This window comes from Parasteatoda tepidariorum, chromosome 3 (genome assembly GCF_043381705.1).
Source record: "Parasteatoda tepidariorum isolate YZ-2023 chromosome 3, CAS_Ptep_4.0, whole genome shotgun sequence".
NCBI classification, from domain to species: Eukaryota; Metazoa; Arthropoda; class Arachnida; order Araneae; family Theridiidae; genus Parasteatoda; species Parasteatoda tepidariorum.
Window position 1 is genome coordinate 101,653,298 of NC_092206.1, and position 20,833 is coordinate 101,674,130.

Genomic DNA, 20,833 nt, shown 5'->3' on the forward strand with positions numbered 1-20,833 from the left:
GTGTATAGTTGTTGATAGTTTACTGCGATCGGTAGTGTTTAAGAGTGATCTATGATTAAAAAATGTTTAATATTGCTTGTTAATTTTTTTCTTCTTTATAGGGACGTTGCAACTCACAATTGTTTAATAACTCCAGACTTAGTTGTAAAGGTTGGAGATTATGGCACTGCTATTCATTGTCATAGGGTAAGTTAATTTTGGCTTTTAGAAAGTTCTTTATTATTTCGTCTTTATTATTGTGTTTTTTAGTGTGTATCAATATCTCACATGCACATATTTAAACATCTTATTACTACAAGATTTTTCAGTAAACAATCATGAACTGTAATGTTTTATTAGCAAGAGTAATAGTTTGTTTTACCAGAAACGTCATTACTCTACAGCACCGGTTCCCAGTTTTTTTTAGCTGTGGAACCCTAAATGATCGAACTTCTTTTGGCACAACACAGAGCGTTAATTGGTAGATGTAAATATGACATTTAAGAAAAAAATTGATTAAGAACATTTAATATGAAGAATAATTTTTTTCATTGTTTCATGTTAGGCAATTGAATGCGCAATTTTGCTGTGGCTTTAAGTGAGTTTTTGGCTTATGCACAAATCAAATTGAATAAGATAAGCAGTATTGCTTTTGAAAAAGAACTGATATAAAATATGAGAATGGTTATTGGAAGTAAAATAATTGTGATATTTGGTCATTTTATTTTGAATATTGAAGTTTGATGTGATAAATTTAGATACAATCATTTGTAAATGCTTATCCGTTTAGTAATTTATTCCATATATTGTTATTGCAAAAAAGTTATAAATATATGTTTTAAAATCTGAAATTTAATTTTACTTAAATAATTTTCGAATAATAACCTAATTATTAAATAAATAATCGATTATTGGTTGAATGCCTACCTCTTTCAAAAATCTTTACTGCGTAGAAAAAAAAAGTGTCCTAACTAATGCAACCCCTGTAATCTTTCTAAGCTGACTATTATGACTGATATTTTATGGTCTAATCTATTTAGTTAAATTTCTATCTTAATAAAATGATTTTGGTTTTGGAGCTTAGGAATCAAAAGTGATCACCTGCCCCGGTTACTGACAGCAGTGATGGATGCTTGACTTAGGTGTTCCACTTCTACTTCGTGCTCACCTGCTGAGTTCTACAGAAAATCCCCCATCCAATTAAAACGAAATTCCACATTTACAATAAAATAGAAATTTTCATATTTGGTTATTTCAGCGGTGAACACCCGACATTCCAGAAATTGCCGTCTTGTAATCAGAAATAAGGGGTCTACTTATACACCGGGACATACAGAGTGTAACATAGGTTGGTCAAATATCATAAGAAATATATCTTGAAACATTCAATATTTTTTAAGAACCATCCAATGATACCAAACTCGATTCTGGGGGCAACTTTGTTATATGTTACAAATAAATGTTTAGTTATCAGAGAAGCACCAAAAAGAAGTGAAAAAAAAATTTTTTTTCCTCCAATAATTTTCTTAATAGATGGGAAATGAACAAAAAATAAAGTTTTTTCAAAATTTTTTGTAAAAGGAAAAAAAAAGTTGTTTATTTTAATTGTTACAAAGTATCCGAAAAGAGACGCTTCCAGTAAATGAATGTCCAGAAATGGGAATTCCTACTGTGTATATATAAATTTTAAAATGTTATGGTGTGTTTTTCATAAATAGAGAAGTACTTTGAATATCTTAGGAGGATTTCTATTGCCTGGGTGATGTCGCCTTTCCAATCAGGTGGTGCGCACCAGAAACACTCATGTGTACGGAGAGTGTCATCGAGGCCAAAGACATCTCACGAGAAGCCAACATTTGGTAAATATCTTTTGAACAAATGACATAAATATTGGATGTCATATCCAATATTTATATCATGGTTTGTCCTATTTCTTCTGGGACTTTGGGGGGGGGGAACGAATAAACTAGACTAAAACTAACCAATTCAATAATTTATCAGTAAGTATAACAGGAATAGCATAAATTTTAACTAAATGAGTTTTATGTAGTGCCAGAAAGTTAGGTTTTTCACTCTTTTAAAGAAATAACTGTTTGTTTAAAGAAATAACTATTTTTTGTGCTATTTGTGTATATGGAATTTTAAAGTCTATAAATCATATTATTTAAAAGTAATTGAGTATTCCTACTTGATTGCTGGTTCGTAGTTGTCCTGATTTAAAACATTCTGTTCTTATTTCACGAAGCTTCTGTAGAGTCTTCATTACTCCAAAGTGGACTCCGGTTGAACTGCAATACCTATCCTTTCAAGATGTCCGCAATTCTTGATCTGTGAAGGACAAGCTGCCATTTCAACCTCTGTCCTTCACCAGATTCAGATAGATTTGTATAATGCATCATATAGAGTGAGTCCCGTGGAGACTACCACTTAGTTGTAGGTGGAACTTGGTCTTATATTCAAAGATTCCTTCCTTTCAGGGATATGTCAGAATCTTCCATTTGGGCTTTACCTTTCATCACTCCATTTATCTGGTTTTGGTGTCGTTGAAACCTTAACATAGGATTTAATAGCTAATATTTCTTTTCTATTCTGGAGGCTAATATTTCATTGCAAGCCTTCCTCGATAATGCGTCAGCATTTTGATTCCCTACGATGATGAATCTTGAAGTCGTATTCCTAGAATCCACCTGGCTCCCTGACCTTCCTTTTCACAGTAATTTTACTGAACTTGAGTGCTATTCATTGTTCTTGAAGCCTAATTTGGAGGATTAATTCGTTATTGATATCAGCCACATCTACCACATGATGGTAACCGGCATCTCTAAATGTGATCTTGAGATAGACTTTGTTGATTTTGTCTTCAGTCACAGTCAACAGTACAACATGGGGCAGAATCCAGATAATTTCTTTTGCCTAGTGTTTGTGTCAGACTATGAATTTCAATGAACAAGGTTCGAGTAAGAGTCAGAGATCACGAGTTCGAAAATCCTCTGAAAGAGGGAGTTCGAGCATTTAAAAATAATTTAACGACAGAATTTGCATAGTATTAATTTTGAGTGTGTAAGTACCCTCATTATGCAACTGTTATTTTGTATATATATAACAAATCAATATAGGATTTGGACTTTTGTTTCTTTTGATTTTCATTACTGTATGTATTGAATTCGTGACCTCATGTTATGGAGAGGATTGTTTTTCTTTTATGATGTTTAAGTTCAGTTATGATTTTTCCTGCTTAATAAAAATTCTTGTTAGTTCAAAGATGCCTTTTTCATTATACTTGCTAAGCATTTTCCACAACGCACTAAACTCTGCCAGCAGTTTGGACCAAGTCTGTTCTGATGTTAAGGACATGTTTGCTCCGGCATCAATTATCATACTACATATAACTCCACTGACATGCCCCTTAACAATAAGTCTGCTGTCGCTACCAATCAATGAAGAAATCTGTAGCACTTTGACTCGAAGCTCATTACTTCCAACATCCTTACATTTCTGGTAGTTCTTACGTACATGCCTATCTTTTCCACAACTCTTCCTGTTTTCTCTCAAACTGCAAGGATCTCTCGCTGGATACTTTCCATCATTTTCTTAAGACCAGGATTTGAATCCGTGACTGATACTGCTTTGATAGAGTAGCGGTGTTTCCGCGAGACTTTCAGCTGCATCGAGCTCGTGTGTAGACGAGAGCAGATACTATATTCTTCACATCGACGAGTTTAAGAGCCTTTTAAGTCTCTGGATCTTGCATGCTGTTTATGAAGTGTTGGAGGGCAATCTTGAAAGGTCGACCTGAAAAAATGTGACAATTGTTGAATATCAACGGCCAGTTCTTCAAAGCTTTCACCTGCTTGTTAATAGCAGAACTTCAGTTGTAGTGATTGAGTCTTCAGATTATTGAATTCGCTGATAGAAAAAGGAAAACGTAAAATCAGAGAACAAGTCTAAGTTGACTTAAAAATCTAGAAAATGAAATTAGAGGAAAATAAAAGGAAAGAAGAAGCTGAAGCAATAAAACAAACCCAAGAAATGGAAGCTGAGGAAAGAAAACGAACTCCAGAAACAAATTTTATATTAGAAAAATTGCTTTTACAAAATGAAACAAAACATGGTGAAAATAATCTTCTAATTAAACGTGAACTTCATAATATTCCCGAAAAGTTCAATCCGAAAGTGAATGACATCAGCTGTACTGCTCGAGTTGGAATGAGTGAAGAACTGTGGGTATCTCATTTCATAGAATTACTGCCATACGATGTCTTATTTATCACAAGACAAGAAGAAAGTTGATAATAGTAAAGTAAAAGAACTTTCATTAAAAAGATTTAAAATGATCCCCGAGATATTTAGACAGTTTTTACAAAACATCTGAAAAAACCGGAAACAAGTTAGCTTGATTTTGTGTATGAACTGAGTAGAAATTTTGAATAGCACATTTAAATAGCTTTGTGATTGAATGAGTACAAATTAAGTGGAAAGTTTCCTTTGAAATGAAAAAACTTTTCATCGATGTGTGGTCAAATTTTAAAACTATGAATAATTTATGCATTAAACTGGATGACTACAAAAATGTTAGAATAGAAATGCTAGAATGTTTGCTATTCTCTCTCCTGTCTTCTTTTTAATATTGCACTTAAGAGAGTTATTCGTGATTCAAACATCAATACCAGTGATCACATTTTTACTAGATCAGTACAACTACTTGCATATGCTGATGATGTTGATATAATTGCTCGTTCCCTTCCTGCCCTGAAAGAGGCATTTCTTGCCCTTGAGGTGGCTGCAAGGCAAATGGGCTTAGTCATAAATGTAGAGAAAACAAAATATATGTTATTCTCAAGAAGCAGAGTGCCAGATCCCTATATTGAAATAAATTCTTATGGATTTGAAACAGTGAGGAGTTTTACTTACTTAGGATCAATTATTACCATCGACATTGACAACAGAATTACTTCTGAAATAAAAAACCGACTCAATCTGGCGAATAGGACTGTCTATGGGCTGAGAAGATTTATTAAATCTAGGTTTCTTTCTAGAAAAACAAAGTTCTTAATCTACAAAACTCTTGTCCGGCCAGTCTTGACATACGCTTCTGAAGCTTGGACAATGACAAAACTGGAGGAAAATTGTCTCACAATATTTGAGAGAAAGATTTTGCCGGGTATACTTGGTGATGTAAATGAAAACAATAGCTGGAGAAGAAGATTTAACTTTGAACTGTACAAGATTTATAAACAACCTGATATTATTAAATACTACATAAAAATAAATAGAATGAATTGGATCGCCCACGTGATTCGAATGAGTGACGACAACACGATAAAAAAGGTACTGCTTTGTAGACCCACTGGAAAAAGAGAGCGGAGAAGGCAGCGGTTGAGATGGGCTGACTCAGTGGAGTCTGATTTTCTTGCAATTAATTAAAAGAATTGGAGTTCGAAGATAAATCGGAAGTCATCATGGAGAAATCTTCAGAGGAAGGCATTGACTCACTTCGGGTTGTCTGGCTAACTATGATGATGATGATTTTCTAAGAAAATTTTTAAACTTTATTTCTATAAAAACTTTTTATTTAAACGCCTTGCTGGAACAAGATGGGGTTGCACTGGACGAACCTTGCTACAGACTTATCAAATGTTTATTCGGCCCGTTTTGATTTACTGCTGCGAACCACTTGTTGTGGCGGGGAAAAAAGTTCTTGATTCTTAGGAAAAAGTTCAAAATCAGTCTCTGCGTATCACTGGGGCAGTAAAGACTACTCTGATTGATGCTATGCTTTTGGCGACTGATGTTAGACCATTGCAATCTGTGATTCAGGAGAAAGCTATAATTCTCTGGGATAAGATCATCAGAGTCCCTGGTTGCTTTTCACTTTGGAATGAGGCCAACTGGGACCTGAATAGAAATTTAAAGACTCAAAATGGCTTTCTTCAGGGAGTTTTACACTTGAAAAATACTCTCGGAATAAATTATGATCCTGAATATCTTGTCCCAACCCAAAATCCAATAAATTTGAAACATTTCCAAATTAATTTGGATTTATGTTTTTTATAGTGTAAATAAACGCAATATGGATCCTGCTATTCTGAAAGTCTTGATTTATGAAGCATTGAGCTCCTACTACCCTGAGCCAGAGTGGCTTCGGATCTGCACCGACGGATCCCTCCTACCAGACAGTCCTAATGCTGGTGCCAGAGTTTTCTCCGAGACTTTCCTTTTATGCCCCTGTGAGACAAGGATCTGCTTTTGATGCAGAGATAGCTGCAATCCGAATAGCTCTAGTCCAGTTGCAGTGTCATATCGATCTTTTTGAAAAAGCTATTGTCCTATGTGACTCAAGAGCTGCTTTGCTTGCCATTGCATCCTTAAATAATCCCCTAACTCGAGACATTTTGGATTGCCGCCTCCAACTTGAATACCTAGCATCCCTTAGGAAAACCATTGTTCTCCAGTGGGTTCCTGCCTGAAGCTTTAACATTTCAGCGTTACGGTTAATGAAAATGTAGACTACTTAGCAAAAAAGGGGACCTTAATTATTCAGACTTCTGCGCACATTATGGCCTTCTGTTCCATCAATCAGCTTATTAAGAGGACCTTTAAGACCTGTGCTCATGAAGAGCTTATTGACCGTACTTCTACTAAGTCTTGGAGGGCTACCGTCCTAAATTTGCGAAATGGCCCAAGACGAAGAGCTGTGGCTGAATTCGGCTTGACCAACGGTCATGATTGTCTGTGGAAACATCTGTCTAGATTTGGTATCGTTCCTTCCCTGGTATGCACTCTTTGCAGTTCTGGTGAGGACATGGACTCCACGCACCTTCTCCTCTGCTCTGCACTTTGCAGGAATTCTATCACTGAATGCTATTGGGAAGCTAGAGACATGTTGTGATTAATAGACTCCGTTGCAGCATCTTTTGTTTCTGTTCTTATTTTTGGATGTTTATGTATGCTGTTACTGTCTATAATCTGCCATTGGAAATAAAATAAAAAAAAACTTTTTATTTAAAATAAAGATAAACCGACTGTAATAAAAAAAAAATAGCTTTTCAAAGGTTATTGAAAAAAAAGTACAAATTAGGAAAGTAGTTTAAAACTTTTTTTTTTTTGCATTCATCATTTTTGTCAAGGACACCTTTAAAATTTTCTCAGAAGTGGGAGGAAAATTCAATCGAGAAAAAAAAACAGTCCTCAAATTGTTAAATCATGCTTCAAAGTTATTTCTGTAATTTTTAAATTTTTAAAAAACAATTTTTATAATTGATTTATTGTCACTAAAACAGCAAACTTCAAAACAAAATTAGCAATTTTAACAATATTTCAATTTGAAAAAAAGAAAACTAAAAAGTCATATTTCATTTTAATTATTCAAGAAAATGTAGTACTTTATTTACATCACACTTTAAATTCTTAAAATTTTCTACACACACACAAAAAATTCGCTATTGTGTTTTTGTATTATTTATTTATTTATTTTTTGGTAAATTTTGTATGAATTTTGTTTTGCGAAATGCATCTTTTGCAAACGTATTTTAGCTAATAAGGGTATAACATTTTAAAATGCAAATTTCGCATCCTGTTTATTACTTTGAATAAATTCAATATTGAACATAAGAAAAATTATTACAAATAAAAAATTATTTATTTTTTGTAGTTTTTCAGGAAAAACAGTTTTAATAATAAAAAAAATAACTAAAAATAAATAAATAAGGTATTAAGAATTATTTGCTTCTCTAGTAAAAAACTTAAAAATCTATATCTTAAACATTTCCATTTCCAATCTGAGGTGAAACCATTAGGTGAAAAATTTCGAAACAATTCTTATTTCTTGCAACACTTTAGAATGACAAAATTGATATTTTTGATTAAAAATATCAATTCTCAAACCAAATATCCTTCTCTCTTTGCATTAAACCAAAAAGTTAACTCAGTTTTGGCAACAAAAAAGAAAGATTAGTGTGAAACTCCTATGTAGACAATATCACTACACCCTATGACAAGTTTAGATTCGGCCAATTCTGTTTACCCAGGTAGTATATACTGACGTCATAGGCAATCCCCACCACTTTTTGAGTCATGTGAAGTTAGTTTCATTTTAAGCTAATTTTGAGTTATGATTTTAAAATTTCAGGTCAATTTTGTACATACTGATTTGATTTGTGAGAGTTTTATGTTATAGACTATTCAAAATCATCAAGATTACGCGATTACCGTACGCATGCAGGTTCCGTATTTGTTGATGTTCTATAGTTGACGACAAGTTTGTAAAAGCCATGATTGGCTATGTATGACAAATTTCAGTGAAATATGCAAACTTAGTTTTGGAGCCAGTAAAAAAAAGGATAATCTGTTCCTCGCAGCTTTTGGAGAAAAAAATTGGCACTGATTTAATAAGTTTCCAAGTAGCCATAAACCAAGAAAATTCTTTGGTTCCAGAGCCAGTCAAAATTCTTGCAGCTGTAATGAATAAAAGTCAGGAAAATTGTATTCTTCCTCCTAACAGTCTAAATTTATCTGAAAATAGTAAAGTTACCATGACAACCATGTCCAAACAAAAAATTGTAAAAAGGTTTGAAAATGAATTCCCAGAATTTGAGTAAGATTTATAGTGTCATCAAATCAACAAAGACATCACAATTCAAGGTGGCACTTGCAACACTCAAGTTCTCTCGAGTAACGAAAGTTCAAGTGATGCCACCCGATTTAATGAAAAATCAAAACTTATCTCCCCTAAAGAAGTCTGATTCTTTGGGAAAACAAAAAAGAATACTCAGGAGATACTGCCGAAATCACAATAAAAAATATGAAAATCCTAAAGTTACATGTAACTTCTAAAGCTACAAAATTCTATAGCTTTACTATGTTTTTAATTATGGAATAAATCTTTTATTTTTATTTTTTGCTTTATCATCAAAAATATATAAATTGAGGAGAGAAAAATGTGGGGAGTTTGCTTTAGAAATTGATCATGATGAAATTAATGCAATAAAAAGTTATATACAAGATAAATGTAGAGTAAGATAAGAACTATATACATTATGAACAAGGTATTTCAAAATAAGAGAAGACTCAAAGGGTGCAGATCAATGCTGTTCATATCTATGGTTTGTTAATTATGTAGAAAGGAGATTGTCGACAATACACCTTCGCTTAGAGAATGTCACTGGGCTGAATTTAATATTTTTCATCAGTACGTTAAAAATCGAAAATTTGGTTGAAGTAGCCAGGGGTCTGACCAGGTATTTTGTGAAAGGTCCGGTTTTTGTAAAATTATGAAAAAATCACTCGTAATTTGGGAATATAAAATAAACGTTAAGTCACATTCCTTCAACCAGGGTCCTGCTTTTATGAATTTGTGCAGACAGGGTCCTGTTATTGGAAAAACCTTTTTCAAGGAGATTCTGAATTGTAAATAGATACAAGATTATTCTCAACACTGTAAAATTGTAATTTTAAAAAAATAAATTTTCAAAAATAAACAGCAATTGCTGCTTCTATTTAGAGATGCAACATACAAATATATATTTGATATTTAGCCTATACTGCTGAACGCAGAATATTCATTTCGGATGAATAATGGAGGAAGCGTCTGCCGAAGACAAAACTTAATTCGTTTACGTCCATCTTTTTTTTTTTTTTACCCCTGGGACGATTAACAAAACAATAATGAAGATAAACAAATTTGTGAAGGGTCCGATTTAAAGAAAAATCATTATGTGAAGAGTCCGTTTTTAAGTTAAAATATTTTGTGAAGGGTCCGATTTTATAAAATGATATTTCGTGAAGGGTCCGTTGACCCCTGGTAGCGCTTCTTTGAAAATGGACGTCTATTTTAAGATTATTATAAATGGTGTTATTTCGCACAAACTTTTTATTATTATGAGAATATTGTGTTCAAACGGGAGATTTTTTTTTTAAATTTGCGTTTCATTTAGTGAGCCTCAAGCAGGGGAGACGTCTTTTGGTATTCAGTGCCATCTTAGAGTTATGAAAGTTTGAAAAGCATCCTCTGCTTTTTTGATGGTGGTAGAATTATGCTGATCCCAGTTGAGGGTACTAGTAAGGGTGAGTCCTAAGCATCAAACACAATTGGGATTTCTCCTTCAAATAGCATTGAGTATTTTATTTAGTTTTCTTTTGCGTTTTTTTTTATGACGAGTAGGTTTGATTCGGTAGTGTTTTTATCTTTCGTTTCCAGCACCTGGATCTTACTGATGACCTTGTTCGGGCACGGTATCATCTACGTAGAATGCAGTTTGCATATGTGTTCTTTCCACTGGAAAGTCTATGATGTAAATGTGAAAGGATAGACCTTTGAGGGATTCTGCTTTAATGGCTTCATTGACTCTTATGATGAATGTCTTTTGGAAAAGGTAGTTGTTTGTCACGTAGAAAGAATGACTACAGAAAGTATATTGAGGCACTTTATGTACACAAGGAAGCTGACATCTCCGCTTGAGCTTTTATAGATATAAATACGGAACAGGAAATGATGTAATGGAATGTTCTAGATATAATAAATAAAAGCTTAAGTAACATCATACATATATTTCTATTTCTTTCAAGGTGAGAGGATTGAACTCTTCACTTCTGCTCGCCAGGGCAATGACTTTAACCACTCGGCTACCCAGACGCACGTCGATTCGAATGATTTCATTTGGGATTTTACAATCTATCATTTTTTGGATAAGGCTGAACTTTGCCAAAGGCTTTTGCAATATCAAGCATTGAGAGGGCTTTTTCTAACTGCCTTGACTAATAAACTCTAGGACTCTAATCAGCTGTTTTGTGTTTGAAAGGTTTATTCTAAATCTGTACTGTTCTTTCAGAAGGAAGTCTAAGTATGTATCGAGTCTGGTTAAAATGATCTTCTCCACCATTTTGTAAAGAGTGTTTAAGAGGTTGATGGTCTATAATTTTCATGATTTATTCATTAACTATTAGTAAAATATATAAGATGAGCTTTTGTGTATAAATACTGGTAATTAAAAAAATTATATGAAACCTTATTTTAATTTTATACATTTCATTTTATTGATTTTTATTACTCTATTTCGGTTAATTTATTTTCTAATTTGATGTGTCTCATCGAAATTTTTTCATAATCTTCATTTTGTATTAATGTTGATTATTTGAGTTAAGGAGTGATTGATAAAAATATTTTTAAATTTTAGAAAATTGATTGGTTTGTATATTTTATTATTTTTTGACATAAGCATAACTGTTATATGAATAATTAATCGATCATAATTCTGAATTCTGTGTGAATAATATTTTATGATTTGTAATATTGTATGATTCTATTATTACAGGTCTATAGTTTATTTTCATATGATTTTGGTAATAGCCCAATTTATGCAGCAAAAATAGTTCATATTTAATGTCAAATTCATTAATGTAATTTCATAATGTTCATTTAATGTAATTTCATTAACATTCTTATTGTTGTGTTAAACAGGTCGCTTGGAGTTGTTCTTTGGGAGCTGTTAGAGTTTGGAAAATTGCCATACGTTAATCTCAGTGATTCAGATGTTATCCTGAAAGTGTTGATTGAGTGCACTTTAAAGCTGGAGCAACCTATGACGCCCTGCGTTCACAAAGATATGATGTAAGTATTTTTCAATTATTTATGTTGAGGCTTCCACTAAAAAATTATATTTATTAAAATTTTTTTTCTTCATAACAGGGCTAATAGCACCAAACTTCTCCCAAACAAAATTGTGCCAAGCTGCTTCAAAACTCTCGTATTAATACTTGAGCAAAAAGCACTATATTAGACCAGCTAGGTATCGAATTTTAGAGCAAAATAGTAACCAATGGGGATACACATGGTAATCGGAACCTATTAGGCAAGTTCCCGCCACCACCAGATCAAATCGGGTGTGCAGATATGTTATTACTAAAATACGATACTCACTTCCCATGATAACGTATTCAAAATTAGAATTGAAAAACGAATGTGGAAGGAACCCAAATGATCAATAAACGACGTGAATTTACAATTGAATCATCGCTAATACATAAACCTCGTCAAAATAAAATTCATAAAAATTCCGAATACACATGGCGTAATTCGTATGCATCGTATTAAAAAATCTCAAGTGAAAATAACTGAAGGAACAATCGTAAAACAACATGGAATTACAAAGGAATCGAGTGCATCACAAAGTGATTTAGAATAAATCGTTATAAAGTAGTCGCTTCTGGAATCCGAATTTCGTGTGTAGTTATGTTGTCTTAAATTAAAAGCATCGCAATTGAAACACTAAACTAAACTGAAATCAGCGCCGCGACAGCCCTAGAGGGCCAAGGCCTACTGTGCCCATCTCAGTTTTCTTGACCTTGGACTCTGGGGTGCAGATGCAGATGTTCCGGTCAGGTGGTCAGCCGAACGCGGAACCCCCAGTGTTTAGTTCCCAAGCATGCTTGGTACTGATTTATCGACCCAGTGAAGGGATGAAAGGCTGAGTCAACCTCGCCCGGCCCGAGGATCGAACCAGGGACCTGTGGCACGACAACGCGAAGCGCTACCGCTCAGCCACCGAGCGTCTGCAATTGAAACAACTGTGTAACATTATACAAACAAATTAGTAAAAACTACTGTTAAAACTGAGCAAACTACGTTGATTTATTAAAAAATTGCCACCAATCGAGCTCGTCAAAAAGTGATAAATCCGATTCGAAATTTGTGTGCCATATCAACTTATTGCAAATATCGGAATTTAAAAAAACAATCTAGATTTATGATGCTGTCATCAAAAATCGAGTTTGTCAAAAAATGATTACTTCAATACAAAATTCGAGTGACTTTATAATATTGTTTAAAAAATATCATAATTTGAAAAATCTTGTGGAAATAGTTGATATTGAACTGATAATAAAAGGAATGTTTATTTACAATAAAATTGGTGCGAATTTATCCAAGTTAATGTGGACTACGACTAACTCGGTTAAAGGGAAGAGTATAAAAAAGGAAAGATGGAGAGTCGGTATAAATCTAATGTATTTAACAAATACAAAGCTTATACGAGTACACAACATACATTATAATTAAAAATCTTAAAAAAAACTTAAAGAGCATACTTTATGGGAATGAAAGAGTTAGTGCTTAAAAAAGTCCTTAATCGTGTTTTACATTACTTGGGGGCTTTTCTGCAGCAATGTTTCACCATTTTTCAAGGGATAACAGGAAGGCTGGTGTAGCCTCTTCTTGCTGTTCTATGTATTCAATAGCACTTTTGATAGCCTTTAGTCCATCTGTATGAGAGATTTTTATATGTTGATTTTCATTTTCACTGTCTTCCTCATCTTTGCTATATTCATTTTCATTATTAACGATCATTTCATCGTGGAAGATAAAATTCAGACTTTTTTTGCAGTAGTTATAAAAATAAAAAATAAACTTGAAGAAAAAAAAAACATCCTTGAAATATTTGATAGCTCGGCTAAAGCGGAAACTCGGATAATTGGGGCTCTACTGTATTATATATATATATATATATATAAGCACAGCGGACAAAAATCGCCCTTAGAGAAATCATGAAAAACATTGTTTAATAACGTGTAACACTGCCCCTGGTTTTGATGACTGCCTGGATTCGGTTAGGAAATGAGTCTATCTGGTTGGTTTTACCGGTACGTCAAATCTAGTTTAAGTCACTCACTGAGAATTTGATCGCAAAAGTGCAACAAATTGTGAGGATGCTGATTTTGGCGTTTTACCCATTGTTCCAACATGTCCGACAAATTTTCAATGCATTTCAAATCAGGTGATTTTGCTGACCAGTTGAGATGTAATTGTGTGTCTGAGTATTCATAAAACCAGTCACATGTTCTTCCAGCCAGATGAACTTTGCTGTTGTCATCTTGAAAAATAAGGGTATTGACAGTATTCTCTTAATGAAGATGTTGACTGAAAGGCAACACCTGGTCATCCAAAATGTTCAAATAAACACGTTGGCTCATGCTAGTGGCCAGTGCAGTGAGGGGACCCAATACATAATAAGAAAAACGCCCCCCAAAACATGACAGATCCACCTTCGACTTGAACCTGACCTTCCGCACAGTCAGGATGAAATGTTTCATCTGCTCTTCGTAGCCCTCGATGACGTGCTTCTTTTGAATAAAGGCAAAAATGTGATTCGTCAGACCATATTACATTATGCCAGTTAGTAACTGTTTACGTTCGGTGACTTCTATCCCACTGAAGTGGCGCAGCTTTATTTGTCTGTGTGAGCAATGGCCTCTTACGACATGTTCAACTCCAAATGTTCATTGCATGTACCTCTTTCGCATTAATCTCTCACTAGCAGGATAGGATGGACCTTCATTTACAAACTGAAGCAATTCCTGTCGGGTTTGGAAGCGATTTTAATTGACAGGTCATGAAACACCTCCCCGGTCCCTTTCATGCAGGATCTTTTTCCGACCACAATTCTGACAATGTCTTTCGTGACAATGTGTGTCACACCACTGCTTGTAGACACTTTGAACAGTCCATATCGAAACACTAACAAATCGAACAACTTCATTCACCGTATTACCATGGGCATGGCCAAACACAATTGCCCCTTTTTGCCCCTCAGTCGCATCCTTACACTTACCCATATTTTCTCATAACTTCAGGTTAAAACAAAACTATCTCACTGATGGCTTCTTGCCTTTGATGACGTTGAGGCAGTAAACCACGCAGTTGGGCACGTAACTTGACCAAATCGAATAAATATAATAATGTTATAATGCGTCAACAATGTGGTGTGGTCGGTGTGAGCCAGGGCAGAAATTGTATCAACCAGCCACCTCTGATATTTGAACTCGAATCACCTTATTAGGAGGTGCTCTATCCCCTGAGTCATCACCACTCAGATATTTAAATTGCACTAAGTGCAAAAATCTTGATATTTTAAATATATTTTTTATGGATTTTAAGGCACTAAATTCGAATATGATATTTATCGTGTCCGCCTACTTTACTTAAGTGTTTTTTTCCACATTTTTTCAATTAATTTGTTAATTAATAAATGCACAGTAAGAGTGAGTTATGTCATAATTTTCATTATAATTTTGCCTTTAAAGAATTGATAATTGAAGTAGTATTTTTAAAAATTTTATTTTGATTTTAAAGAAATATGATAATTACGACTAATATTCTGGTAATGAATTTGTAAATATATACATCATTTAGCAATATGGAATATATAACCTTAAACTAATCAGTATCTATCATGCAAAACAGAATTTTTTTTATCTCTATTAAAATTTTATTTTAAGACATTTAAATCATAATTTTATCGATCTAATTGTTTTCTATTTAATATAGCGTATTATAAAATATAAAGTTAATTTATGGCTAAAAGCAAAAATAAGCTAATAAAATATAGTTCATTAAAATTATAAACAATTTTTTTTTTGTATGAAACTAATGAGTTAAAAATATTTTAATGTAACTGTGTATTTATATTGAGTAAGCACAGTGTTACTTGCTTACGCTCATTAGAAATTAAAATAAAATGAATCTTGAAATTCTCTTAATTTCCCTCAGTTTGAAACAGTATATTTGTTAGAGAAAAAAAACTATTTACTTAACAATTACTTTGATTTACTTTTATAGTGGAAAATATTGATCCGAATTTTTATTATTTATTTTTAATTATATTTACTAATTACAAAGTAAACTTAGTGCAATGTACAATTTTAAGTTTCTTAATGACAAAAGAAAACAAACAAAAAAAAAACATTTAAAATTAGAAAAACAAACATGCATAGTATCCCACCTGATCACTTATTAAACATATATATATATTTTTTTTAAATTGTTCTATAAAGTATTTTAAGTTACAGTATAAACTAACCAGGTTTTTTAAGCTTTATGATTTAAATTTTAAAAATTAATCTCAAACAAATAAATTCGCAATAAAAAAAAATTGATTGAAATATAATGAAAGTTATGTTTTCTTAATTAGGGTCAATTTCACTTATATAAGACAAAACTACATAATTAAATTTTTATCTGTTTAATTAGGAAGAATGCAATCCTTACTTTATTTATTTACCCTTATACATCTAAGCACCATTTATACGTTACTTATTAATATTTCGTTTAGTCATCCCAATTCATTCATGATCTTTCTTTGTACTCTTTTGATGATGTATTGCTTTAGTAAAAGGATTACTCTAGTAGATTAGGAGAAAAAGTGCTTGATAAATGAGTTTTTTCTAAAAACTTTAAAGCAATAAAAGGATGCGTATGTGTAGTTTTCATATGTGGAAGTCAGATTTGGTCCTTTGTATCTAATTATCTTCTTGGTGTCATATCTTATTGGGTCAGACTTTATAAACTTCATAAGGGCTGAAAAATTTTGGTCTCAGTTTCACTCCTACTCCAAATTGGGTTTTCTTTATCGCTACCTTGTCCCCTATAGTGCATTTCTTGCTTCTTTTTCCTGTTTGTTGTACTGTTTACTTTGTTCTTGCAACTTTATAATATTTGATTTGGCATCTTCTGTCATTTGTTGCTTATTCTGTTGTGAATTTTCTTCTTCAAGAATTCCTTTGATTCTGATATTTTTATTTTTCATTTGGTTACCTGTTAAAAGTTCAAATGGTGTATATTTGGGGACTAATGATGTCACTTATTGTACTGATTATAAATGTTCATACCATTGATTTGGATTTTCAAATGAGAGACTGATATTAAAATATTATCTCTATTCTTGTAAAGGTGGGTAGATAAGTGGCACTTCTGTCCCTAAGTGATGGTACTTTTGTGTCTGGAGTGCTACACTATTTTATATTAATACATTTATGGTAATGAATATTTTACGTTTATTTCATTTATGATAATTTATTTAGTTTAACTTCTGTTTTTGTAACAATTTAAAAGACTAACTGATTTTTACTTATTTTAATAAAATTTCACTGAAAAACATCTTTTTTTTTTACAAAAAATTTCTATTAATTTGTTTTCTGATAGCTATAAATTTGAATTGATGAGAAATAATTTTTTGACAATTATTTTAGTTATGAGTCTCACATATGTGCAATAGCTCTTATGGTTTTGAAAAATTTCTTAGAAAAAAGATTTTTTTTTATTAATTTCTACTCTTCTAAAATAAAAAGGTTGCAAGCATTAACGAACAGTGATTCAAACAGAGTTTAAAAAAATCATCCCAAAAACTTTTGCTTTAATCATTAGATTTTCTAATACAAAAGCTATTTAAAATTTCATTGAAGAATTTTAATTTATGATTATTTTCAATTTATGTATAATTGTCTATAAAAAATATATATTTCTGCCTCTGTTTCAGTATTAAACTGTTTGCATTCTAAAAAATTTATGAAGCCAATAATTTTTGTTGTTGATTTTAGTTACAAGATCATGCAACTCTGCTGGTTGCCTGCATCGCTAAGGCCGACGATCCAAAAAATCTCCACCCTTCTTAACTATTTATATGACAATAGAGATGTCTTGTCTGAATCTTCCGCATTTGAATCACGCTGGAACTCCCTTCAGCCAGTTCTTCGAGAGCACAATTTACAAGGCCCTCCTCCAAACATATCACTCCGATTTGAAAGTGACTTCATGCCCAAAAGTGATTCTTCCAGCATGAAATCCTCTGATTTCGATCCTGGCGCATACGGAGATAAATCACCTTCTAGTGGCTCATTTTCTATGGGCTATGATGGTGAGCTCGCTCCCGACATGTCACCCAGTCTATTAAATCTGAGAGGAAGCATTGAAGATTTGGCTGACGAAAACACTCCCAACGGTGAATATGACACGAGTGCCTGCACTTCTGAGCCACTGAGCTTAGAAACTCTTCCCGCTTGCAGCGAAGTCTCCGATTCAGATGCCTTTCAACTCCGAATTTCCGAGGCCATACACGACTTGGATACAATTCTGGCTGAAGAAGTGACTTCTTCAGAAACTTCTAAATGCAATACACCAGAAAAGAAACCCTCCCTCACTGGAGAAAATATCCCTCTCTCTGGTGAATCCAAAGAATTCGAAAAAACCGGGGATAATAATTGCCTAAAAAATACTGTATTACAGTGTACTGTGAATGTTGAAGAAACTGTGAGTTCTACACATAGTGAGGCACCCACAAACAGTGATAATAAAATCTTTGTTGAAAATGATTGATGTGCAATATAATTTTGAGTGTTAATTGGTTGAATGCAAATTAGAGATTGCTTATATTTTACTTTTTATTAGCATTTTGTAAAAAATATATATTTTCAATATTGCACTGTTGTTGAAATAAATAGGATAAAAATTTGTTAATTTTTTATTAAAATACCTTATTTTTAAAAAAAATAATAGATGCTATTTTAATAAATAATGGTAGGTTTATCAAAAAATGTGAACCCAGTTACTTGGTAAAATCTTTTACTCTTTTTCATATTTAATTGTTTTATCTTAAAAAGAAATGTTTCTATTTTAATATTTAGATGATCTTTTTTTATTTTGAATGCAATTTTTCTTTGAAATAGAAATTAAAAATGGTTGAAGTATGAAAAAAAAAGAAAAAATAAGAAAAACAAAAATGTGAATGAACAGAAGATTAGCCTTCAAAAAATGGAATTTTATTGTTATATGATAAGAATAAATAACTTAATTTGGCTTTCCATTTTAATTAAGCTGCAGTGGAATAATTTTTAATTTTAACTGAGTTTTTAATCAATATAATCTAAATGTACTTCTGAGTGTCTGTTTTTATCAGATTACACCTGATAACTAAATCAAAATTGCCGTGTGAACCAAAAATGAGAAATATCTTAGAATTGCAAAAATTGGATAATTTTCTTCATCAGTAGTGATTATAGGATAAAATACAATAATGGAATTCCCAAATAAAAGATACACTTTCTGGAAAGTTGATTTAGACTAAAAAAAAAAAGAAAGTATTTTTTATGAAAACTTTTCTGTCCGCAGACATACTTCAGCGTGAAAATCCTGCATTCAAAGATAAATTTTTGAACATTAAATTTGCATTCTTTTATGACCCCTTCAGAACTGTCCTCTTCACAGTGTGAAGCGGGATCTTTAACGGCACAAGATCCCACTGTGGTACTCTCGTATTACGTGTACTTCAGTGCGTGTACTCGCGGAACATGGGGAAAGCGTTTCTTTCTCTTTTCGCAGTTCTTTTAATAAAGGAGAGTCGTAAAATTGTTCAAAAACAAACTAAAGCAGAATAGGGGACAAATCAAAATGTAGACAGCTATTCCATTGTGGGATTTTAACATAACGCAATTCACTGAATCACAATGATGCACTCGGTTATGGAAATTGGGGAATTGTTGAACAGAATAACTTTCAGTTTTTTTTAGGCACTCATAGCAGTAGCTTGAGAAAAGTTTTTTATGGCATTCATTCTTGTGATAGATGTCATACTGAGCTCTGTTTTTGGTTACGAAATCAGTACTTGATATTTTCTGTACATTTTATGCTTAACAACTTGTTTTGAATCCTTTTTTAAACGTTTGATATTTTATACTTCAAAATATTTCTTTTTTAATTCTCTAGATTTTGTGCTTTGTATTCCAAGTATTACCATGTTTTTTACTGTTCTAGTTTCATTTTGTGCCATGGTTCACATTTTTACTATTGAGACCGGAAAAAATTTATTTACCTAATTCTGAGAGGGGAACTTTTTACTGGTTCAAATGCAGGATGATAAAAAAGCAATAAGGGCTAGTTCTAATTGAAACCAAAAACTAGAACATTGATTTTAAGTACCTAATCAATTTAATTTTATCCTTTTATAATGAAGTTTTGTTGTGTTGTATAATTTTTAACTTAGTACTTTTATTAGTATATTACTTATTTTTTAACTGCAAATTCTTACATAATTTTAATATTATATACCTCTATCAAATTAAGTAGTATATACACCTCAATTACGTTAATTTAAATTTCTTAAACTCTAACTGTATACATTTCTGTGTTGTGCTAATTGATAGTAAATTTGGAAAGTTGGCATCTGTGTTTTTTTGTGGAGTGTTAAGTGTCAAAACCATTTTAAAAGAAATTTACAAGTAACAAAAACATCTTATTGAAACAGAAAGAGATGATTTTGATGAGAAGAGATTAAAGAATAGGCATACAACTTGAAGAGAATATATTCATGTGATTTTTATGCTACATACTTCATTATTATAGAATTTCATTTGATATAATTGCTGAGCTATAAGTATTGTTTGTAAAGCTCTTCCGTCCAAACATTTAATTCTGTTAATTGAAAGTATTTGTCTTTCTGTTTATTTATCTTTCTGTTTATTTGTCTTTTTGTTTATTTTAACTGCATACATTATGCAGTTACTATAAAGTGAGTACTATATATGATTGTAACTTTCTTATTAACTTTAATCTATTCTTTTTAAGGTTTCAAATACTAATAATAACTGCCTTTCTCTGTTCAGGTGAAAGGATTTTTTTGATTAATTTGCTGTGACAAAAGGCATTTCTACAGATAGTTTAAAAATAACATTCGTTACAATTTGGGACTGTAAAAGAAAGCCTATAGTGAAAACCTATGATAAGTTCACCGCTTGTGTTTCATTGCATTAGTGGTAAACTTATAGAAAACGGATCATGTTATTCTTATATATTTATTACCATCAGTGTAATTTAATTTTTTTAACATGGCATTAGTATCATGTTTCACAAATACTCCAATGTATATTTTTAGGAATGAGATAAATTTCAATTTGTTGCATAATTTTGCTATTTAACTAATTTGCTTAAAAATCCTATTAGTAGTGCAAGCGAGGTGTTTATTATAATTACGTTCTTAAAATATCAGTACACAAAAACGTATACAATTATAAACAATTTATTATTATACTATTTCAT

General features: G+C 32.1%; 1 protein-coding gene across 2 annotated transcripts in view; it reads left to right on the forward strand.

Annotated features, from left to right (window-relative positions):
* Window positions 1-18,259, forward strand: part of LOC107445606 (serine/threonine-protein kinase LMTK1) — a 36,128-nt gene extending 17,869 nt beyond the window's left edge. For both annotated transcript variants that reach the window (XM_043050199.2, XM_071179145.1), the window contains 4 exons: window positions 102-186; window positions 1,720-1,838; window positions 11,435-11,584; window positions 17,344-18,259. In XM_043050199.2, coding sequence (XP_042906133.1) covers window positions 102-186; window positions 1,720-1,838; window positions 11,435-11,584; window positions 17,344-18,118 — 1,129 coding nt within the window. In that variant the 3' untranslated portion in view covers window positions 18,119-18,259. The remainder of the gene's footprint in view (window positions 1-101; window positions 187-1,719; window positions 1,839-11,434; window positions 11,585-17,343) is intronic.
* Window positions 18,260-20,833: the final 2,574 nt, after the last annotated feature.